This window comes from Drosophila eugracilis, unplaced genomic scaffold (assembly GCF_018153835.1).
Source record: "Drosophila eugracilis isolate 14026-0451.02 unplaced genomic scaffold, ASM1815383v1 contig_2154, whole genome shotgun sequence".
NCBI lineage: Eukaryota > Metazoa > Arthropoda > Insecta > Diptera > Drosophilidae > Drosophila > Drosophila eugracilis.
Genome location: NW_024573038.1, coordinates 1948703 through 1972824, shown reverse-complemented (window position 1 = coordinate 1972824; position 24122 = coordinate 1948703). Strand labels below are relative to the sequence as shown.

Sequence of the window (24122 nt, the reverse complement as noted above, 5' to 3'; positions counted from 1 at the left end):
GGAAACCACATAAACTATGGTAAAGTGCAAATGGTAACGGGAGACTGTAGCAGCATTTAAATTAACTGAATGCGTACGATCATGAGTCAGAGCAGAGCTGGGCAGTGTTTTGGGTATAAATATGCGCCTCCAAGAGCAGTTGGATATCAAACAGTTTCTAGCCTTCCGAAGAAGCAAACAAAGAAATATATCCAACATGTTCAAATACGTAAGACCTTTAAGAAAGGACCCATGGTGGATTATTTTAATTGAATTAATTTATTCATAGGCCGTTGTTGTCCTCGCTCTTGTTGCCTGCGTAGCTGCCAAACCAGGACTCATTGGTGCTCCTCTGGCCTACACTTCACCGCTGGCTTATACTGCTCCTCTGGCCTACACTGCTCCAGCTGCAGTAGTGGCTGCTCCTGCTCCAGTCGTGACCGCCACCAGTAGCCAGGTGATCGCCAGGAACTACAATGGAATCGCTGCTGCTCCAGTCATTGCTCCCGTGGCTGCTCCAGTAGTTGCCAAATACGCAGCAGCTCCTCTGGCTGCTCCATTGGCCTATTCTTCCCCTCTGGCTTACTCGGCACCACTTAGCTACGCCGCTGCTCCCGCACCACTCCTCATCTGAACTACTAAACTGTGATCACTTAGGACAATAAAAATTTAGAAAGAAGTCTATAGTTCCTTTACTTAACCAATCTACAAGGTTTTACTTAAAACAATAGTTATTCTTCAGGAATATGCTTAGAAAGTAGGAATAAGCCAAATCACTTCTTATATCTTTTTCGTAGAGATAGATCTCCAGCAATCTGCACAACACACGATACATATTCTAGAACTTTGTTTCTTGGAATTAAAACCACTTAGAATTTTAAATTTACACATTACATAAACTATTTTCCGTATTCAAAATTTTGTAAAGGCTACACGGGGCTCTATTAATTTAAATTTCACGTAAATTAACCGATGGTCATAGTTGCTTATCAGCTTTTGATATTTCAATAATATTAATATTTAATAATATTAACTACCAAAAAATAAGTGGCAACTCCAATGGGATTTTGGCATACCTAAGGAAATTTGATAGAAGAAAAATTAGTGTGGTTTATATTCTCGCTCAATGTGTCGTTAATTAATTGAAAATCGAAGATTAACCATCGAATTGAAGAAGACAAACGCCCGATATGAATGACTTATCTGTCACAGATTTAGAAGCAAACGAAGAAATATTTATTTAAGGATCTCGATATGCAGAACATTGCCGAAAGACGGTATGTAAATTAGCCAGGGGATAAAAAGAGCCTTTATATCCCCTCCCAAAAGTGGTGGTGCCAAAACCATCAGTCGATGTCGAGTCCACCGTTAGTATAGTCGTAGAATGGTATGGAAAGCGGAAAGTGGAAATGGAATCGCCGCTGCTCCAGTCATTGCTCCCGTGGCTGCTTCCACTCCTCATCTGAACTAATAAACTGAACTACTGATCAATTAGGATAATAAAAATTTAGAATGAATCCAATCTACACTGCATTAGGGATATGCTCAGAAAGTAGGTCTAAGCCGAACTTATTTTTGTTTCCTTGGGAAAAGTTTAAGCACGTTTAAATAAATTATTTTTATTTTCATGGAATTAGATTCCTCGCAATTTGAATAAATCATTTATTCACCTTCTGATAAATTTCGAAATAAGAACTCTTGGGCGCAATTTTGCAAAAATGGCATAATAGCATGACAAACTAAACAACATCGTTTATATGCGTTCACTTATTTAATCTGGATTTACATACATTTAAATATTCCATTGATTTTAATCGATAACTGGTATGTCAACGGTATAGAAACGATACACCTTCTAGAACATTGTTTCTTATTAGGGTTAAAATAACTTAGAATTTTAAAGGTACAAATTACATAAAAGATTTTTCGTATTATGAATTTTGTAAAGGCAAACCGGAGCTATATTAATTTGATTCTTACGTAAATTAATTGATATTTAGATAAGTAAATACCAAGCCATAAGTGGCAGCTCCAATGCGATTTTTGCGTAATAACAGTAATAATTTTAGCCGATGCCCACCAAGTTTTGGTACCCATGCCGATCGATTTTGGCTTTGATGAGAATGCTGCGCCCAGGCATGTGATCGCCTACTTAAACACAATGCTAACTTACAAAGTTGAGATTTACTTTAAATGGTGATGGAGAATGATTAAAAAATATCCATATAAAAGCATTACAATAAAGTGAAAAAGGGTAAGAACAATTATATATTCAAATTAAAAACCGTCATTAGTGTTTTGTTTCGGTTTGTTCTAAATTATCACAGCTGATGATGTTTAGTGGTGCCGAGTAAGCCAGAAGGGAGGAATAGCCCAATGGAACAGCCAGAGGATATGCTGCTTACTTAAGAACTACTGGAGCAGCCACTGCAGCAGCAGGAATTCTGTGGGGTTCCTGTGTACCACGTGGCTTCTCGCGGCTGAGCCTATTGCAGCAGGAGCACCGACCCTTGCCTGGGGAGCAGTGTAGGTCAAAGGTGTGGCCAGGGGAGAAGTGTAGGCAAGAGAAGCATCCAGGATTCCTGGCTTAGCAGCAACGCAGGCAAAGATGTTGAGGACAACAACGGTCTATTGAAAAATCACCTGGGTTAATATAAGCCCTAATAGTCTTCGCCTAAAGGACTTACGTATTTGGCCCAGCTTTTAATGGTCAGGCCACAGACGCAGTCTCAATGTCGTTAGAACCCATAATAGTGATAAGAAAAGTGTTGAACGATATCAGATAAGTTTACGTTCGAACCGAAAGCACGAAGTCAATCAACCAATGAATATGAAGTGTTTTTCCCTCTGTCTTGTTTCATAAATGTTTTTTCTCATCCGCAGGGTATTGTCATCGTGGCCATCGGAGCTCTGACCTACACTGCTACCGCTGCATTGGTTGCTGCTCCTGCTCCAGTTGTTACAGCCACCCGGTAATCAAGTGATCTTCAGGTTCCAACAGTTGCGAAGTACTCCTCTGGCTACTCCATTCAATGCTCCGAAGGCTATTCCTCCCCAAAGGAGTATTCCGAAAAAATTCAGCTATCCTGTTGCTCGGGCGCCTCTCCTCTTCTAAATTGTGATTACCTCGGACAAAAAAAGGAAATTGATAATAAATAAACTAAATAATAAATCATTAAATTTAATCACGGATAATTTTATTTTAATTATTACCTTAGGTCTTTCGCGATTAGCTGAATGGAAAAAACTTTTCCCCGCTTCCCTCAGTAGCAACTGAAGTATTTTTAGAAAACTGTTCACAATCCAAGTTTCACCAAGAAGGAACGCTGTGGTTGTATGCCGCGACTAAAAGATAATCATATCGGGCGGCCTTTCTTACAGATACCTTTAATTTATTAGACGCCAACTTTAATATTTTCGACATTACTATCCGTATAACGCCTTGTCAGTACAAGTAATGCGTTAAGAGTTCTATATTTCTGGACAAATTCATTTACGAATTCAGAAATATATTATTAACTCCTCAAAAACTGAGGCTATATTATAAAATAATTTCACTGCAAAGGGTAAAAACGGGCTTGCTAAAGGCTTCTTCCATTTTAGTTTAAAATCAGTAGAAAATGTATTTTACAACTTAGGTAAGAAGTTGACAGTTTTTTTTTGTGTGTTTCGACCATTTGTTCCTGGGCCCTTTTTTTTAGTTTCGGCTTTTCCGCTTATCTAAAACGCTTTCATGGCGCATTTCATGCATTGATGCACAATTTAAATAGCCATTTTTGCGTTCGCGCGTTTAGATAGGAGAAGGCAGTTCCTTGCCAGCTGCCAAAAGCCAAAGGAAGAGCCGGAAAAAAATCTCCGGCATATGTTATCGCCTGCCACAGGGCTGAAAATCCCCACATCCTCAAGGATTTTCGCGTTGGCGCTTTCTTTTCCCTTTCTCGTTTTCCCGAGCGCGTTTCCTTTCCATGGGTTGCCTTTAATTTGATTAGTTGCAACTTGTGATTACGAAAACCGAAAATTGCCGAAAGAAGCAAACTCGCTGCATAATTAAGTTTACCCGCCAGGTGAGAGTCACGCCCCAACCAAAAAATCTGCAACTGCAACCAACAAAAAAAGTATTTAAAATAGCGTACAAAAAATGTATAAACGCGACTTTTGCGTTCTCTCGTCTAAATAATTAAAAGTTCGCCCTTGCCCAGCGTCCACGCCCTTTTTTTGTCGGTTGCGTTTTTGTTTGCCATTTTGTAATTGCTGTTAATGGCAAAAACAACCAAAATGGTACACAACGTCGACTGTGAATCCGGAGCGGGAAAAGCGAAAAATCTCCCAGCTCTACACGAATTTTGCATTAAAAAAGCCCGCTCATGTAAAAACAGGGAGTTAAAAAAATGTATTTTTCTTGGAAACGAATAGTTCCATACCCTACAAAAGTTTTTTCTACAAGAATATATATAAATATCCTTTGTCTTTAGATATTTATAAATTTTCTCTTTGAATTGGTATCTTTAAAGAACAAAAGAAGTTCTTAAAAGGCAAATTCATTATGAATATGTTTGATCACGCATACAAACATTAATAATAAATCAAAAATACGTAATATTTAATGCTTAATAATAAAAGCTATATCAGCTATATAAGTTTAAGAAATATAAGTGTATTTTAAATTCTATTTAAATTTTTTTAACGCAAACAAAACAAACAATTTCAGCTCATAGTTTAGATGTCAGTTAAAAGTTTTTGCTTATTGTCAGTTTACGATTTTTAACGGAAATTTGTACAAACTGTTTCGAGTAATAAACATGATTTAAAGTAAGATTGTTTTTATGAAATATCATACTAAACTTATATATATATATATATTTGTCTCGCAATAGGATGATTCGAAATTAAAAAATGATTTAATTCTTTGAATATAGATCTTAGTTATTATGCTTAAATAACAAATATCCCTTGAGAGGGTACTCAAGAGTAACCGGCGGCAGGCAAGACGAAGTTACTACGTCAGAACGGCATTCAGATTCAAAAATTTGTTGCCCTGCATCCAGAGGACCAGAGCCTAGTTACCAAACTTTATGACTTGTTTATGTTCGTTCCAGCCCCCTTCGCCGTTTGTTTGCCGGTATGTGCTGGTTTTCTGCTGGCTGTTAATTTTGTTTGCCGACAAGGCGCAAAATGGTTGAATAATGGCCAGGCGACATTTCGCTTAATGTTTGACTTGGCTGCAACACGAAATCTGATGCAGGATGCAGGACGAGACACAAGTACAAGAGCCGGCAAATGTTTGCTAAGATTATTTTCTTGTTTCTCCTTTAATTTGATTATGTAAAAGGATTACTCGGGCTAACAATGTGTAAGAAGTGTGTCGTGTTCATAAAAATATTGCGACAGAGGTTTTTCATTATTATTATTAAGCTGTACTTGGATGAAATCGCTGGAAAATTAGTATGAAATGTAAATTCTTAAGACATGGGATTATCGCAAAATAACAGTTCCTTAATAAAATGATTTTAAGTTATAATTTCCTTGAAGTTATTTCAAGTAGATTTCTTAATCATTTATGTCCGCAATTATTGTATCAATATAAATAAAATCCAGAGGTTTGATAAAAGTAGGCGAGCCTACTTCTCTGAGCTATACTAATAATATTTGAAAAATAATTCAGTCTGAATTGAAATCCAATCTATGCCGGTCCCCGCAACACCCCTCTATAAAAATTCTTGCCAAACTCTTTGGATTTGGCTAATGATCCAAGACCCGAGCCTATTTCAAGCCAAATGCTCTTGAAAAGAGGCCTGCCCCTTCGTACGCCTATCTGTATGGCTAATTAGGCTAAACAAATTATGGAATATGATTAATAGAGAGCACGGCCTGGCAATTAACTTTTTGCGATAAATAAAACGGAATATATATGCGTAAGTATGAATTAATGCCCGCAGGATTTATTGACCCCGCCCACAATCAGGAGCCCTAGGGTCCGTTTTGGAGAACGAATTTGTCCTGCGATTTAACAATTCACGTAGTGACATTTGCATTTTTGATTGCCCCAATATTTCTTGCACTGCTTTCGCTTTTTGTTTATGGCCATCGCACCGCTAAAGGTGTTCCATCCCTCAAAATCCAGCTAAAAAAGTTCAAGCTTAAGAAACGTGTCGTGTAAATTAAAAGGCTTTGGTTTCAGTGGGGAGTTTTGGGTGTAAAAAATGATACGCCAAAGGTCAGCGAGGCTTTAAAATTTCCCCAGCCAAGTTTTATGCAAATCATTTATTATACATATATATTTATTTTTTGCTGGGCGTGACAAGGTCTAATTATGCCGGATTGTGGGCTGCTCATCTCTTTTTTTTTCGAGCCAACGTCATTTACTTAATTTGTCTGCGGTTCATTCACGCCAGCGAGGGAAATATTTCAATCAAAGGGATTCCTTTTTTCAGCGGGGCTTAAAGGCTAAGCAAAAGTTCAGGCGATCCAGGACAATGTGGCCTAAGTATTATATTTCCAGGCAATTGTTTATGAGGTCTCCTACTTCATCTGGGTTTTGGGAAATGGGGGAACAATCACATTTCTTTTTGGTGGGGAAATTCGTGCTTAAGTAGAGGGAAACATAGAAATAAAAGAAAAGGAAAAGGCGAATCCCTGGCGGCGGGCAGAACTCCTACACACACTCCTTCGTAGGATTCAGGGCTTCAGGACCCGAGGAGTGACGTGTTTGGCGCTGCACCAGCACTTAACCTTGGCTGTACACCGAGGACACGGCACTCGAGTTATGAATTAAATCCTGCCACGAATCCGGTCCGCAGAGATAGCTACCACATCTACGGGACTTCGTATCTCTGTGGAAACCTTAACCCAAAAGCCAAGCAGGACGAAGTTGGCTCTCTTTCGTGGGAGAGAAAGCTTTATCCTTTGGCTTCCATTCAGCAGTTCTCTTTGTAGGCAGCTTTCAGACCAAAGAGAATTTTAGGTGGTGAGTGTTTGGTAAAAGTAAAATAAAGAGAAAACAAATAAACAGATGAGTTCGCTAAAATGTTTGTTGGGTTATCTTTAGGCTGAGCATCTAAAAAGGTTTTCGAAATTAAATGCATCTAAAAATTTACAAACGTTTTAAAAAAGTATACTAGTTTTAAGAATGAGCGAGATAATTATTAAAACAAATAAATAACAATTATGTACATCAAATTTAAATTACAATTTTTGTTATATTTTTTAAGGTTTTTTATATCCGTTACTAAAAGGGTATACTAGATTCGTTGTAAAGTATGTAACAGGTAGAAGGAAACGTTTCCATGTGATATATTCTTGAACAGGATCAATAGCGAAGTCGATTGAGCCAGACGGAGTCTGTCCGTCTGTCCGTACGAACGCTGAGATCTCAGAAACTATAAGAGATCCAAAGTTGAGATTCAGCATGGAGATTCTTGAGGTCCATACGCAGCGCAATTTTATTTCAGCATCCTGGCACGCCCACTATAACGCCCACAAATCTCAAACAAAAGACGGTTTTCGCATTTTCTAGAAAAGCTGATATAATATTAGTGATAGAAAGTTCGGATTAAGCATTAAGCGGAACATTATTTTGCTATTTATGAAGAAATTTAGGTTATAAGCCCTCACATGGGCAGTGACGTCAGTATCAGGTACTCAACATGCTTTCTCCGACAATAGGTGGCGCCTTGTGAATTTCCATTAGCAAAATGAATATTTTACAATTGTCTAAGCTTTTTCATGGTGGGCAAACACCACTTTTGAAGAGAAATTTGATCCAAGTTCGCGATAAGGGCCAAAAACCAGTACTACATCGCGAAACGTCGTGGGCAGCCGCTTTGTGGTCGGGGCTCTAAATACTTTTCGGTATTATAGAAGTTTTTAACGAAGATGGATTCCTTCTTATTCTCTATGATTACTGTTATAGTGCTTGCCTTTCACCCCAATAGTTCAAAATAAAATGGGATCTCGAAATTGTTCATTTCATTTTTACCTGATTATTACACCCGTTTCTTGTTAAGTGAAAGGGTGTACTAGATTCGTTGAAAAGTATGTAATAGGTACACCGAAGCGTTTCCGACCCTATAAAGTATATTTATTCTTGATCAAAGTAGATTAGGCTAAATCTCGAGAAGTTTAAGATATATAAAGTTAGACTTACGAATATGTATTTCAAAAATGCTACTACAGCTCGAAGCGAGTTTTCATCCGCGCCCACTATAGCGCCCAAAAACCACGAAAAACTGTGGCATTTATAATTTTATTATGTATGTTTACGTTTGACCTTGTATAACATATTTTTATCAATATGTATAGATTTGCCAACGATTTTTTAAATCGGAACATTGTTTCGATTGTAATGAAGAAATGTAGGTTTAAGGCCTCACAGTGACGTCTCTATCAGTTACTCAACATGCTTTCTCTGGCATTAGGTGCCGCCTTGCGAATTTTCACTAGCAAAATGAATATTTTAAAATTGTATAAAATAGTAACGGTATCTTATAGCCGCGGAACTCGACTAACGCGTTTCTTCTTGTTTTTATTATACCCCTTACTCGTAGAGTAAAAGGGTATATTAGATTCTTTGAAAAGTATGTAACAGGTAGAAAGAAGCGTTTTCGTCCCTATAAAGTATATATATTCTTGATCAGTGTCAATAGCGAAAACGATTGAGCCATTTCCGTCTGTCCGTCTGTCTGTCCATATGAACAGACTTTGAACTATAAGATATAGGAAATTGAGATTAATCATGAAGATTCTTGAGGTCCACACTCAGCGAAAGTTTATTTCCGCATCCTGCTACGCCCACTCTAACGCCCACAAATCACGGAAAACTTAAATCGCTTAGATCTCAGGAACTATTAGAGCTAAAAAGTTGAAATTCAGTATGTATAGTCTTGGGATGCCAGCGCATCTTATGGTGGTACCATACCAGTTACTCAACATGCTTTCTCCGACAATAGGTTGCGCTTTGGAAATAAATAATTTAAAATTGTGTAAAACAGTAATGGGTATCTTATAGTCGCGGCTCTCGACTATAGCGTTACTTCTTGTTTTCACCTACTTTTGGTGGTAAGGAAGGCCACAAACTATTTCATAGCAGCCAGCTTTCGTGGGCAAATCGCATATGGCGTTGTGAAAAAGTAATGCATACTTTTAGTTGCTGATTGTGGTCCCATACAAAAAGCGATCAAAAATTAAAAACTTTTCGGGTAACGGTAACTCAGTTTCACTAACACACACGCATTCACTTATAAAGGGAAAAGGGAAAATTCCACATGGCTTTTGATTTGGCCACTCTTTCTTTTACCGTTTGTCTTCAGTTAACACACACACACTCGCACACAGTAAAATGGAGAAACAGTCAGGTAGTTAAAACTTTTAAATTGAGGGCGGGGATCATTTGTGATTTCTGCCGTCTGGGAACTGCAAATAAAGCCGGGAAAGCTGGAAAACCTGCAAAGTTACAGTCACGGCAGAAGCGCTCTGTCACTGCTCATTTGTTGCTAATAATTATAAAAGTTTTCCTCAATCCCCCCGAGTCACATAAGAACCCCACAAAAATATATAGAAAAACACTTGCCAGACTATCTGTCTGTGTGCTGATAGAAAAAGCACACAAAAGTTTTGACAATTGTTTAGTTTACAGAATATGCCCGACCATGTTTGTGGAGTCCTTTTCAGCGTTAGCATTTAGATCAGATTTCGTAGCGAATAGTTTTGGAGTCACCGCACGGCCTAAAAGCATGCAGTATTAAATTTTTATTTGCTTACTTCATAACAATAGTACGGGCAGTGCCACTCCCCCTTTATTTTTATAAGTCATTTGCTTTGGGCACTTGGAGCCCAGCCAGAATTCTTGGATAGCAAACAAGTCGAACAAAGCGAGCGCCAAATTGCCTTAAAAGCCTTTTCGAGTCAAAAGTTTTGCCTGTTTGCGCATAATTATTTAGCCATGACATAAACAAAAAATCACAAAACCGATGCTTAATAAAGTCTGGTGATAGGAAAATATTGAAAACTATCAGTTAGGTTTTAAAGAACAAGGATGTTCTTGTAAAAATGTATCCTGTCAACTATAAATTAATCTTCCTGACAGGTGGAATGTAACTTTCTTTTAATTAAAATTTTTTTTATTTTTATTTGATACTGCTCGGAGTAGAAGCAGGCTCTTTATCCTCGTCCATTTTTGGCAGATTTCCATCTTCATCCCCAAACATTAGCCGCTCGATGAGATCCATTTGGGCATGGAGGATTGCGGCCACGGCGAGGGTTCGTTCGATGCGCTCTCTATACCTCAGCTGGAGCACTTTCCCGCTTGGCCGCGTAGTCGTTTCCGTGTAGCCTTTAATTTTTAAGGTTCCCATACTCTTTTCCTCTATATTTTTCAGATTTTGTTCGATATTCTGCGCTACAGTTCGATTTTTCGAACTGTAGCTTGTCTTGATCTTGAACATCTTTAAAATAAAATTTAAAAAACCAGCGTGTTCCACGCGAAGGAATTCCCAAAAGGATAATCGCTGACCCTGCTGGCTATCCTTTTTCGACTTAATAGAAACCATTTGATCCCGGAGCATTGACACAATCAAATTGACCAGCATGTACTCGACCAGAAATCCCATTATGACGTACAATATAATGCCCAGCCACTTTCCACCGTGAAATAGTTCCTCCGGGGTCACGATATTAGTGTAGCCGAAGGCGAAACAGGTGACCGTAACAAGGCCCTTGGACATGTCGCTGAAGGAATAGGTATTGTTGCCGTTAATTGTCACGGTGGATATGCTAATGGCGGCAATAAATATAATGCTTATCACCAAAGTCCAAATAAGCGCTTGCCATGCCAAAAATATGGTTTTGGTGAACAGCTGAAAGGTGGGCGAAAACTGCAACGCCTTCCAAAGTCGCAAGGTGACAAGGGCCACGGTAAAGCCTTTTACCACATTAGAGAAGTGGGAGAGCCGAGAAGGTTCGCGGAAATCTACAAACTCCACCATCACGGAGATTTCCACTTTTCTGATCATTTTCTGTGACAAGTAATCCCGAAACGCTGTTATGATCACAACTGACATACTGAGAATCAAGATCACGGCATCCACCATGATCCATGGAGTTTTCAAGAGACGCGGTTCGTACCAGACCTTAACAAAAAATGCCTTGGCGAACTGCAGCCATTCAAAAAAGGTGACGAACAGCATAAGCATTCCAAAAAGGGTAATATCTCGAAGTTGCTCCACGAAAACGTGACTTTCGACCTCCAAATGGTGTTTGACGCCCCGGAAAGGAAACTGCTCCACCCACAGTGTGCACACGCTAAAAGTGTTCGAATCCACATTGTACAAACTAAAGTCCATAAACAGTGCCGTCGTATTCGAATCCAGCCAGCGTTTCTGCAACAAGTACTGAAGTATCAATTTACTTTTGGTGCGGGTGTCCGAGAGCAAAGTAACGTATCCAATTTTTTCCGGGTAATTGATGAATTTCCCGTGGTGAACGATGGTCATGGTCAAGGTATCCCGAAGTGTTGGAGCTATCGAAATCCAGGGCATGTAGATAGGCCAGTACTTGTCCGTATACGGTACTCTTTCATAGGGCAGTTTCCAGCTCTCCGAAAAGTCAGCCTGGGTGAAAACGGGTGCCCTCAGACCCATGTGGTAGTCCTCTGTCCTGATCTGCCTTAGTCTCACCACTCCCAACATCCTGGTGCCCTCCACATGAGTCCAAGGAAATCCTCCAACGGTGTTGGCCTCGTCCGTAAATGCCATTACCAAGGAATACTCTAGGAAGGTATACAAATCATTCACGTCTATCAAACTTCTTAATCCAATTGTTTTCTTATGGTCATATTCAAAGAGATCTCGCGTGGTTTGGGTATTATAGAAAAGCGACTCATTAAACATCAACAAAACCATGACGAACAGGATTAAGAACAGCTTTCCGGTTAGGAAAATATCCTTTTTTATCAGGCGGTACTTCAGATTGACCCTCTCATTTCGATGTCTTTCTGTGATGAGGAGCTTACTTTTTAACGACTTCAATTGTAGTCTCAAGGCGTTCATTTGTGTCCCAACCGTAGCATTTGGATCGGGCGTCAAGGGTTCTTGTTGAGTTGGCCAGAAAGCAGCATCAATGGCTATTGCCGTGAACTTGACGGGTGTAAAGAGCAGGGTCTGAACCATAATCACTGCTAAAAACGCCACCAAGATCATATTGAACTTGGCAACGTCATGAGAGAATCCCGAGAACTTCCAAATGCAAATGCCACATCCGACCATTATACCCAATGTAATATAGAAAATGACGTTACTACTCTTCTCCGTCATTGCTCGTGGATATCAGTTTTTAGTTCACCTTTAAAGATATTTTCGGAAACTACTATTTCGACAAATAATAATGGGGATCTTTGTTTTATTTCACAAAACAAGTTATCAGTTTGTTGATTAATTAGTTTATTTTCAACTACTTCTTGACTGGGTTACACCTTTAGGTAATATTTCACTGAAAAGCTTAAAAAATACTTCTGGAAAAGAAGAAAATGGCATGCAGAATAATTGCGTTATTTCAAATAAATATTTTACAAGCATTAAGAAGTTTTCTTTAAACCCATACATTGCTTTTTTCCAAACGTGAGCTAAATAAATAATCCCAAATGAATCGCATACATTTTTTAGTTTCTGGAATGATTTTTTAGACCTTTAAATATTCCAGATGGTACTTTTGGTATAAACTTGTTCTCTAAATTTTCACTTTTCCTACTTCTGGCTTAGGTATATACATTTTTAGAACACTCTCTGTGCCCTCATTTTGCAGTTTGTTTTCTGTCACTCCCCGAAATTTCATGAAATATTCACCTCCCCAATCCAGCATCTGGTATTCCTAAGGAGCCGTAACTCGCTTTAATTTCACTTGCTGCTGGTAGTTAGTTAACCTTGCATTTCTTTGTCCTTGTCGGATGCAAGCCGTGTACAAATTATTGTGCTATCAGTGGCACTTCAATGGGCTCCCAGCAGTTGCCACTTAGGGCAGCCGACAAGTGCAGCAGACTCACCACCTCATCCACATGCCCACCGCCCAGCGCCCACCGCTCACAGAGATATGCCCCCTCCCAACTACTGAACTCTGAGAGCTGGGGCTGGCAATAAAATTTCTAAACCTTTTTTGACAAATGAAACGTGCAACAAACAAGACGCCCAGGCGGCTGCTGCAGGCGGCAAAGGAAACAAGGCGGGGTCTCAGGCCTCAGCAGCCAGTAGCCGGGATACAGGACCTAGGACCCATGATTCAGGATCCAGGAACCAGGGCCGAGAATATAGGAATGAGCTGAGCTCCAGTGCCAACAAAGATTTATGCATTTCACAGGGCAGACTACGCTTTATGCGAAACTAAACGGCAAACAGTTTGAGTGAGGAAAGCTTTCACTCTCTTTACAGAGGAAAAAATGGTGAAATCATATGTAAGGCATTAAAGTTTGCGGAGTTTAAATAAATTATGCAATATTATGACTTTTGTATTTTTCGTCCGTTAAGTTTTAAAAACTATTCTATAATAAATATTTTGCATTAAACTAATTAGTTTTCTCTTTGTGTACCATCTCTTTATTCCTTGGGGAAGCGGAAATGAAGCATCACATGCCCCCTGCTCTCCTTCGGATCGGGGTTCCAGGGGAGGAAGTCCATTGTGCCTTTTAATAGACTGAACTACACGGCATCCGACTCTGAGCGCCGGCATCCTGGCACTTTGTTTGCCGGCAAACATTTGTGCAGCTTATTAATATGCATGCCACCCGGCTCCACGCCCCTTCCCTACCACGCCGGGATTAGCTGGAGCTGGAGGAGCAGGTGTGCCGCCCATCCAGGTGGCCACCTTCGTTTCGCAGCCCCTCGCCAATCGGCACATTTTATCTCCTAGGCCAAGAACAAAAGTTTTTAGCTGTTCTCGGTCCGTATCGAAAAGTCGTTAGTAAGCTGACCGCAAAAAGATGTGAGGCGAAAGTGCAGCGGCTCAGAGGAAACTTCGGGACCAACTGGCCGCTCCTATTTCTTGGTCTCAGTGGCAATCGGAGCAAAAAATGGCCAACTTCGCCCTAAGACTTGCACTTAGCCCGCACAAAAGTTTGCCCGCCATTCCAAACTTTTTTGACTGAGCCGGAGATGAAACTGAAGCTAAGGCTGAAAGTGAAGCTTCCAGTGTGCTGTAAGTAGATTTGTGGACCCGTGCATATGTCTTATTCCGGACGGGAGTGAGATGGGAGGTCTACTGCTATGAGACACTGCATAGCAGGGTTAAAATTATGCTAAACTCTGTATTAAAATTCATAGCCCACAATTTAATGAGCGAAAAATATGTACATAAAGCAAAATTTTCGAAAAAATCTTGAGTGATTTGGAATAATAGTAATAATAATATACCTTTATCAATATTTCTTTTTATGTTTTAATTGTTCACAAATTTTATAAGTAATTTAAAAAAATGGTTTAAGCTTACTATAAATGTAAAAATACTGAAAACTACATAAAATAAAAACTGGAAAAATAAAAGATATGGCTTTAGAAGCAACAGAACAGAATAACAAATATTGTGCTTTCTATGGCGGCAAAGGATTTTTTCACAGAAAACATTACTAAATCTTTAAAACAGACCATTATTAATTTATGAAAACTTTTGTTTTAATACTTAAAGGTTAACTTTAGGAATTATAACCTCAAACTACAAACTTTAAAGTAAACACTGAAGGACAAGTGTGACCATGCCTTCTTTACGAAAACATCTCTAGTAAACTGTTTGTATACTTGTCTTGCTCTAAGTTCGAGTAAAGCTGTCAAAAAAAATTAGAAACACGCCAAGCACAATTCCTAGAAATTGTTGGGCCTATAAAGGAGCAAAAATGCCGAATAATAAGAATAATTTGGTAATGGTGCTCATTCCGGTTTCCACAATCGTGGGCATCGACATCGAATGGAAAAAGCCGAAGACCTTCGTGAGCGCCGCCGAAGAGAAAAGGTGGATGCAGAAGTCCCGCAAGGAGGCAATGGAAATCAAGATGGATCTGGAGATTGGACGGTTGACACCGCAGGACTTGCCCGGCAGACTTATCTTGAAGCCAAGAACAGCTAAACTTCCAAAAGGCGAGGCCAATAGGTTTAAAACGGAGTTGGTTGAGCGAGAGGCTGCTCTCTACGCAGAACGCGATCTCGTCAACCTGTTTGTGCGGCTGGTGAAATTTTTAAGATCTTGGGAACCGGAACAGGTTCACAGGATCCTTGGTCATATTAAGAGGATGAAACTGTCCAGATTGATGCTACTGCGCAATCCTGACTGCGTTCACAAGTTACGAGATCTTCGTGACTTTGGTGGCGATGTGGAGGGGTTCAAAGAAGAAGACATGGCCATTCGCGAGAAGGCCACCGCACTATACGACCATTTCAAGAAAGTTTTCAATGCGGAGCCAGGCTCTGATGACGAGTTCTTTGAGGACTTTTTAAAACAAGTCGATGTCTTTAAGTCCGTCACGAAAGATATGAAAAAGATATTTTGCACCACGTTGAGCGAGAAGGGCTACCAACGCCTTCTGGACACTATGGACGCGGCGGCTAATTCTGACAATAATGAATAATGTTCTAGATATATTATTATTCTTTGCATGTTTCTTACAAAATAAAAACAATAATTGTAAACCGTTGTAACCATCGTAAGGTTTTATTTATTTAACAATTAGTTTAAACTAAGAGCTAACATATGGCTAGGAGCAATAGCAGCTCGGCTAAAATTAGATTATAACTTTTGCATGTTTAACATATGAATATATACAAAATATTACGATGGTTGACTATTTACACTTTATTTACAAAAAATGTGATTAAAATAAATTTGCAAAGTGATATGGGAGTTGTCCAGGAACTTAAGAAGGGAGTTTGTATCTGTGGGGTAAGCTATGGCGGTGATTGGGTCTGGATTCTTGAGGAATAGGGATGGATGGATGTCAATCTGAGAGATGTTGCACAATGGGCACAAGCTGCTCTTTGATCTGTCAAGGTAGTGGGAGTTTGTTAGGTATGAGTGTCCTAGTCTGAGAAGGGTGATAATGATTTGTTCTCTTCTGTTTAGGGAATAGTTTTTGAGGGGCTGTTAGGGGTGTAGGTTAAGGGGAAGTGGGCAGCACGTTTTGCTGTATTATCAGCTTTTTCATTACCTGTAATACCCATGTGACTGGAGATCCAGATGAGCTTAATTTTTGGGAAGTGTTGAGCGGTCATGTTTCGAACTATGGTTGGGTAGTGTGAATGGTTATCGTGGTTTAAAATAGCAGTAACTGAGGAAAGGGTACAGATGGCATGTGTTTGCCTGGCAACTTGGCGCAAATGTCTATGGCTTCATGGATTGTTGTTTTTATTGTTTCACACTTGTTTGTAATGCTGTAGGTGGTTATTCCATCGGCTTTAGATCCATCTGTGTAGATGAAGTAGTGATTAGGATAGGATGACTAGAAGAAGTGGAAGAGTTGTTGGAAAACGATTGGGGGAGTAGTATTTTTAATATATTTAGAGAGGGAGGTGGTTGTAGCTTTGATGATGTTGAGCATGTTGAATTTGGAGGATTTCTTTTTTATTGGGAGGGTTGGGATAGAATGGGAGTTACAGATTTTTAGTATTAGGTATATAGCACTGGGATATCTATACTTTCTCTTTGGGGTTTGATGGGAGATTTTGGAGGGGTATCTTTAGAATTTTGCTCAATGGTATTGATGCACGACTCAGCCAGTAAGTTGTTCGTTGGCGTATAGAAAAATGCACCCAGGGCTGATCTTATTGCAGAGTTAAGAGAAGATTTTAGGCGGGTGAGTAAGGATTTGGGTGCTGGACCATAAATGGGGTGGCAGATTTCACTATTTGGACAAGAGTTGTTGTATTGGTATTGTACCTAAGAGAAGAGAGGTGTTTGACAATGGCAAGAGGTTTAGTGAGATCAGATTTGAGTTTGTTAATATGCGATGTCCAATTGTATCTATGATTAACAGTAAGGTCTATTTGAATTTGCGGCAGATGTAGAGGAGTTGACATTATTCTACAGACAGAATGGAGCCCGACTGAAGGCACCATTCGTGAAAAAGCGCCATGCGGTTAAAAAGGGATGAGAGGTTGGATGTAGGATTTTTACGCTTATTGTGTTGGATGAGGAGGTGGAAGTGGATTGAGAGGATGTTGGACAAGGAATTGTAGGCAATTAGGAATAGGATTACGGAAATTTTCCTTTTAGACATAAAGTTCTTAAAATAGTTAATGATTTTTCGGCCTAAATGCCAATCGTGTTTATCAATTCTATCGAAGGCTTTAGTGAAGTCAAGCGATAGAATTGACAGGTGTTTTTTGAGATCAATAGATCGGAAAGCTAGGTGGTATACGTAGACTAATTAGTACAGATTTGCCTAACATCAGTAAATCTACCAAGAAAGGAAAAAGGAAGGTTTTTATATCCATTCTGTGCATGTACATACATAAGTCACGGTATAAGTGGTTGGTTCATTAGTTTTTTATTTTCCAAACTGTATATAAATTTATTGATGATAAATTTAGTGATTTCTGCCCTACGTTAAATGATTTCAGAACATTTTGCTAAAGTTTTCTCAAAAGTTATAAAATGGTTTGTTCCTAAACTAAATATCACTATATAAGCAAAGTTGTAAATAATTTTTTGTAAGTGGGGAAATGTACCACCTTTTACCTTTTTAAGTTTCTATAGCTTTTATGGAAACAATTTAGCGAGGATTTATCATCTTTTCACGTAAATTGAACTATAACATACGCTCAGGTATGAAAAACCAAATATAAGAACGTTTTCTTTTAATCCTTTGCTCTCTACAACCAGGCTCACATCAAAGTGGCGGACTTCCTGGCTGTCAACTTCCTTATCCTGGACGCCCAGTCAAAATCGGTGCCCACATGGCTCAAACTCACTTCCGGCAGCACCCTTTCGCTCTGCTCACCATTAATCATCGAAGTAGAACAAGCTGAGCAGATGCACTTATAGATTTGTCAGACGCCCACGCACGCCCACACTCACACACACCATTTCCCCCACCGCCGGAAAATCAAATTAAGATAAAATTAAAAGCAACAACAAACAAACTAACACCGAGCTGAATGCAATTGGGGAATGCCCCACTTGCTACATGGGGATTCGTTTATTTTTTGGCAAACACACAACATATGCGTCCCGTTGACAAATAAAGTTTACAGATATGTATGCACACACCAACACGCGCGGAGCAGGAAAAACTGACACACACAGACGCAAAGGAAAAGCGGGAAAACTGGAAGAGGAATGGCAACGCACACGAGTAAACAATGGCGAACAGGCGACTGAGCAGATGGTTGTTAGGGCCGAAAGAAATGGGCGAGGTGGAAAACAACTCCCCAATGAAATAGTTTATGGTAAACCGCAATGCGAAAAATGTCACCTCCTGGCAAAAATGAGCAGGGCAACGGGGAAATGTGGAGATGGCAGTAGAAGGAGAGGCAGTGGCAGATACAGAGACAGACCAGAGTGGAACTGAAGATGGAGTGGCGTGGCGCATCCAACTGGCTAAACAAGTGCGGAAGTTGTTTGCGTTTGCCGCTGGCAGAGGCCAAGCGGAAGCGGCCTATTGGGCAATGGCAATGACGGCAGTCGACTGTCGCCACAGAGCGGAAATGAGCCAACTTGGCTGCCACATGGGGCGCAAAAGACGCCAGCTGACAATATCCGACACTGAATGTCGAAGGGGCAACTTGGAGCTCCGATCAAAACGTAACGCACTTTGTGCGGAAGGTCGAGAAGTCCACTTTGGTATAAATATGAGAATTTATTTTTCACAAACTACCTGCAAATCAGGAGCTAGATAATCAGGATTCTTTTAGTAGGATAGATATTGCTTGTTTACCTCATAAACGTAGGAATATTCGTGCGTTTTTCTGCTATCAAGAGAGATTATCAATAGGCTTCCATATAGACTATTATAATATATGTTTGATGCAGATGATTTATCATGATGTATGATGCATATATAATTTTAGTACATAGGTACATATACATCATTGGCTTTTGTTAAGAAAAATTTCATTACTTAACTTACAGTTGGGTTAATTGGCTAATCAATATCGTAAACCAAAATAAAAAGTATCAATCAAACTTAGATTAAAATATGTAAACGTATTTTTATTCCGCCTAAATCTAAACGACTGACTTAACTAGAAAATGACGGCTATTAGTGGACTTTTGAGAGTCCCACTCCCTGAGTTTTGTAGCACCTTTAAGATTTTTCTATATCCACCAGATTCTGGTACTTATGGCCCCCGGAGAGGTGGTTCTGTGAAGCCTTGATTCCGAGATTCGCAACGATTGCTATCGGCTTCTGTGGGAATTACGTCCTTAGCGAAATCCAGTACCCTATCCAAGGGGCACTGGAACTCACAGCCGGGAAGTGTGAGCTTTTGAGCCTGCTCCTTGGGATCATTACGGAAGTAAATTTCCACCCAGTAATCGCCGGTTTCCTTGTTCTTATGAAGTTCGAACAAAACCATCGAGGAGTAGCGTGGCATCTGGCGTTCCCAAATCTTCAGGGCAGCAAGAACGTTCACCACTGTCGAATCGTGTCCCGCATATATGAATAGTTTCCTGCTACTGGGCTTCAGGGTTCCGTTCTTCTTCTGCTGCATTTCATCGAACATTTTCTTGAGGAACGGACCGCCCTTGATCTTCTGCATCTCGGGTGTGTACACGTTGTAGACATAACTCTGTTCGGCTAGGAATTGCATTTTCTCCGGGAAATAGGAATGCGTCCATTCAGGCAATTCTAGACCCCATTCCTGTTCAGCGAGCAGAGTCAAGTACAGGGATTGGACATCCTCGGGCTCCTTGAAGCTCAGGCCCGTGTGTGCTTCCAGCTCTTTGTACATTTCCAGATAGGGCTCGATTTCAGCTTTTACCTCTGGTAACTCGTACACCTCATTGAGAGCTTCGAAATATCTCGGACACGGTTTTCGTACCAAGAGCAACTGCAATACACATATTAAAGTAATCATTAAAAAGAGGTTTAATTGTTATGAATGATTATTTTCAAGGTGCAACAAGTAAATCCTTATACATTAAATAATGATTTAAAGAAGTATTAATTTAAGGAAATTTAAGGAAATATTTATACATAAAGAATTTAATATATTCAAAGATTTAGCAAACTTGTTTAGTGTTAAGCAAGGGTGGTTTATAAAATGATTTTCATAAAATTGTACTTAAATCTTATTAATCAGTTAAAATCTGCCCATAATCACGAGAAGTATAAATACGTTTAAGATATGAATAAATTAACTTAGATTAAATACAGATGTACCCGTATAGACAGGAGTGTAAAAGATTACTGCACATTTAATCTTTGTCGAATCCCAAATCGAGTTATAACCCTCTGTTTCGATTAATCATTTTCGTTATCCTGTATACGCACCGTATCCTCATTGAGTTCCTGGGAGAAGACAGGTATGGGCTGCCAATTAAACCGGCTATTCCACTCCATGTCGGTGCCTTTTGGCGGGAAGAAGGCGGCCAGTACGGTCTGCATCGTCATGTGAGTCCGCGGAACACCCGTCGCCTGAGCGTGCACCGACTATCGAAGAGAAGGGAAGAAAGCGGAGACGGAGAAAGTGGAGAAGGAGAAAGCGGAGGGCCAGAAACAGAAACAGAAACGAGAACGAAAAGAGAAAAGAAGGAATTGAGTGATGAGCCAAGCGCGCTTGAGCTTTGCAATTTGTAAACGTCCGCACTATCAGGCAACCACCCCGTGGACGTGATGGTAAGGGAGTATGGTAAGGGTACACAGAAAGAAATTTGAGGTATCAAGATTGCCTAGTAAAAATGTAACAACATGAAGAGAAGGAACAGTGCCTGTTCCCCAGCTTAGATTATTGCAATGTAAGTGAATCATTACATTCACATTAACATTAAACTATTAAAAACATTTCTCCCTGTGTAAGGTGTAAGGGGTTGTGCCTTGTCGGTTCGTTAGTGACTGCTTACTCACATCAGGACTGTAGTTGGGCGCCAGAAATTTGCCATAACGCTTACGCAGCCAAGTACCAATGTTGAACAGCTCGCGTTTGCCATTCTGGAGCGTTGATTTATTGCATGGCATGAGCGGATGGCACGTGAGACAACACCAGAGAGAGAGCGCCGGGAACGTGGGGAATGTGGAATGGGGATCCGGGGTGAAGTCCGGGACAGAGATGGAGAGAAGTGTTATAAAATAATAAATGCCTTGCATTTTTGCAATTGCATAAACATATGCATGTGTATATGTTAATGCAGCCACAGCCCGGCATCCCCTCAGCCCGGACAGCAAAACATTTGCATTTCAATTTATTTAAATGCTTTGCTTTTGGGTATGGGACTCGGGGTTGGGGATGACGGGGCAAAAGTTTGTGCTGCACAACTTTTTCTTCACTCACATTTGTTATTTGTCCCCAGCCAAAGGGATAGTAGGTCTCATTTACATAGGGATCCCTTGGATACGTATCCGCCGGCGTCCGTGGTCCATGTCGGAATACCTGAAGTTTAGCAATTACAATTTTTATTAGTCAAACGGATTCGCCACATGCACACCGCCGTTGCCGTATGCAAATGCATGTGTCAACCGATCGAAAAGCAGAAAGACTTTAATTAGCTGCCGACTTAAGGAAAATCTCAGCACGCGACGGACTTCTACAGCTCGTGTGTGACCCCACAATCTAGCGGAAGTATTTGCTCTCATGCTGATAAGACGTCGCCTCACTGGAAGGCCAGACCTGCCATCTAGACCGGACTATCTCTATAACTAAGTTTAATACTGCGAGCTAATTACCTAGTTATATGGTTTTCCATTAAATCAATCGTGTATAGCCATAGAGCTCAAACAAAAAACAAAAGTGCGTCGCAGTTTTGTTTTATAATTTTATTATACGTTTGACTGCGGACTGGTTTTTGGGCAAAGTGTAATTCGGAAAGCCGGTTTTTTGCTTTGGTTTTATCTCTGTTTTGTAATTAATTTTTTGTGGGTCTTTCGAAGACGTATGAGTTAGCGTTGCGAGTTAATTAAAGTAAGAGTTTTTTATGGAAGAATTTTTAAGTTATGCGCGTTTTTGTGGCTTTGACAGAGGTTCTCTTAAGATAATTTATTGCCTTGTAAGCTAATTTAAGCAAGAACCTCGATGACGGCGCATTATTACTAATACGAGGGTACCCAATAACAATACATTTTGTGTATAATTTTAATATTAGTAAATAAACTACCCAAAAATAAGATAATATTATTAAATCCCTCTTTTAACTAAGCTACACCCCTGCCAATTAAGATACCATTTAAAATTGTTGGCAAATATAATTGCGCATCACTCCAAACAAAAAATAATAATAAAATAAAATAAAATAATTATTTATGACGTTCTGCAATTGGATTTCGCTCAGGTTTCCATTACCACTGACTAACTTTTATTCCAAGGTCAGGCCAAACTTCTTACAACCAATTCGCTTTCAGCTGAAACTCCAACAAACAAAATTATTGGCAGCTTGAGAAACATTTTCCGCTGCACTTTCCGCCCGGCTGCACTTGATTGTTTTTCGCAAAGTGTAATTCACAGCAATTATATGTACATATTATCTAATTGACTTGAACCTGGCGAATGGCTATAACAGAAGATGGAAATGCAAGCTACCTGAAACTAGTCATATGGAAATTCCATCAGCTGAGCTTGATATCTTTATCGAACGAGTTCACTTTTAGAACTGATTATTGCGATTAAATGTCCGCACTGAATCTTATCTGCCACCGGAGCTGACAGTCTACTAAATTGTGGTACACTAATAATTATGGGTTTACACACGACTACAAAAACGCGCTATCGTTTGCACTTTCGCTCGACGTGTTTGTAAACAAATGCTTTATCAACAGAATGCTTGTTTTTACTGCCCACGAAAATGTCAATGCCAGGAATCTCTCACTGCGGTAATACAATTTAAGAGTGTCGGCAACTGTGTGTGTTATCAGCTGAGTTTTTTAGTAAAGATGTTTGCTGACTCTGGATTATTAAAAGCTATGTTAAATGGTGGGCATTTTTTGTTGGATATGTGATAAATGACCTTAAAAAGGTACACATTATGCTTTTTAACACACAAGGTTTTAATAGAGCTAATAATAATTTAAGTAAAACTGGGTTGTTTTCAGTCAAGTGTAATGATCACTTCCAGCTTTGCCGAACAGCTGTTGAGTGTTCCGGATTTTGAATATTACACATTTTGTTGATTCTCGAACTGATTGACAACTGGCGATGGGCGCCCACTCACTTACCACATGCAGCAGCTCGAGCGTGGACTTATCAGCGCCGGGATCGTACAGCTTGGCCGAGGATTCGACCGCCGAGTGAGCGACGCACCAGATTAGAACCGCCGATGCAATTAATCCGCCCGTCATCGCTAGACAATGCCTTCGAGTGAAATGCGAACGCGGCATTTTGCTGGACGGGCTTTATAGCCGTAGAATCTGTCAGTGGGGTCGGGTTTCTACGGTCTCGGTTTCGGCTTTTTGGGAGTCAAGTTAGTCTCGAGACAGATCGAAGACTGACTTGTTGTATGCGCTCTTTGGATTGTCTACATATAATTTTTATTAATCCACGAAACTAGCTGAATTTGGAGACGTAGCAAACGGGTTTTGGGTCCGCGAGACCTTTATTAATGGCACTGATTTCTGTGGGTGTAGGGCCACTACTATCTTCTGTTTGCCGTGGTCTAAATTTGATGCCGATACGGGGCTATGGTAATATTTAGATTTTCCACTTCTCCGAGGGTCGCACGCGACTGTCTTTGTTGTGTACTATCGTCGGTAAGACTGCGGGGAATATATCATTGCAAAAGTCGAAAAGTCGAAAAGGCATGAGTGTTTGGCTCTTTTATCGTTCCATTATCGCCAAATGCTTTCGTCACCGTCGCTCTTTTTATTTCTATTATTCCATTTGTTACTGTAGCCGGAGGTCTATTGTACGAATGTGTGTTATATCGAGCAGAAGCCCCAGACACCGACACAATGCCGCAGCGTTTGAGGCGTTTTAAAACGCGGCCGCGACTTTTAATTTATATGAACTCTCGGATTTCCTCCGCTTATTTCCACT

The 24122-nt window shown here is 40.0% G+C and overlaps 4 protein-coding genes across 4 annotated transcripts; 2 read left to right on the top strand and 2 right to left on the bottom strand.

Moving 5' to 3' along the window:
- The first annotated feature begins 93 nt into the window (after positions 1-93).
- Positions 94-665, top strand: LOC108108736 (cuticle protein 67-like). The gene is made up of 2 exons (XM_017216874.2): positions 94-208; positions 269-665. The coding sequence occupies exons 1-2, from the start codon at positions 122-124 to the stop codon at positions 611-613; spliced, it is 432 nt and encodes a 143-aa protein (XP_017072363.1). The 5' UTR covers positions 94-121; the 3' UTR covers positions 614-665.
- Positions 666-10100: 9435 nt separating this feature from the next.
- LOC108108669 (polycystin-2) lies at positions 10101-12284 on the bottom strand. Its single transcript, XM_017216774.1, has one exon. It carries the CDS (start codon positions 12282-12284, stop codon positions 10101-10103), a length of 2184 nt encoding a protein of 727 aa, XP_017072263.1.
- A 2561-nt stretch (positions 12285-14845) lies between these two features.
- LOC108108670 lies at positions 14846-15574 on the top strand. Its single transcript, XM_017216775.1, has one exon. The coding sequence runs from the start codon at positions 14846-14848 to the stop codon at positions 15572-15574; it is 729 nt and encodes a 242-aa protein (XP_017072264.1).
- Positions 15575-19126: 3552 nt separating this feature from the next.
- LOC108108732 (venom acid phosphatase Acph-1) lies at positions 19127-23892 on the bottom strand. The gene is made up of 5 exons (XM_017216869.2): positions 23306-23892; positions 21432-21530; positions 21008-21091; positions 20435-20593; positions 19127-19991 (listed from the first exon to the last, which is right to left on the bottom strand). The coding sequence occupies exons 1-5, from the start codon at positions 23465-23467 to the stop codon at positions 19281-19283; spliced, it is 1215 nt and encodes a 404-aa protein (XP_017072358.1). The 5' UTR covers positions 23468-23892; the 3' UTR covers positions 19127-19280.
- Positions 23893-24122: the final 230 nt, after the last annotated feature.

Coding starts and splice junctions, on each gene's coding strand:
- LOC108108736 (XM_017216874.2), top strand. CDS start 122: ATGCGCCTCCAAGAGCAGTTGGATATCAAACAGTTTCTAGCCTTCCGA. Junction 209..268: donor TATCCAACATGTTCAAATAC/GTAAGACCTTTA, acceptor ATTTATTCATAG/GCCGTTGTTGTCCTCGCTCT.
- LOC108108669 (XM_017216774.1), bottom strand. CDS start 12,284: ATGACGGAGAAGAGTAGTAACGTCATTTTCTATATTACATTGGGTATA.
- LOC108108732 (XM_017216869.2), bottom strand. CDS start 23,467: ATGCCGCGTTCGCATTTCACTCGAAGGCATTGTCTAGCGATGACGGGC. Junction 20,594..21,007: donor CGCCCAACTACAGTCCTGAT/GTGAGTAAGCAG, acceptor TCTCTTCGATAG/TCGGTGCACGCTCAGGCGAC. Junction 19,992..20,434: donor AGGAACTCAATGAGGATACG/GTGCGTATACAG, acceptor TGTGTATTGCAG/TTGCTCTTGGTACGAAAACC.
- LOC108108670 (XM_017216775.1), top strand. CDS start 14,846: ATGCCGAATAATAAGAATAATTTGGTAATGGTGCTCATTCCGGTTTCC.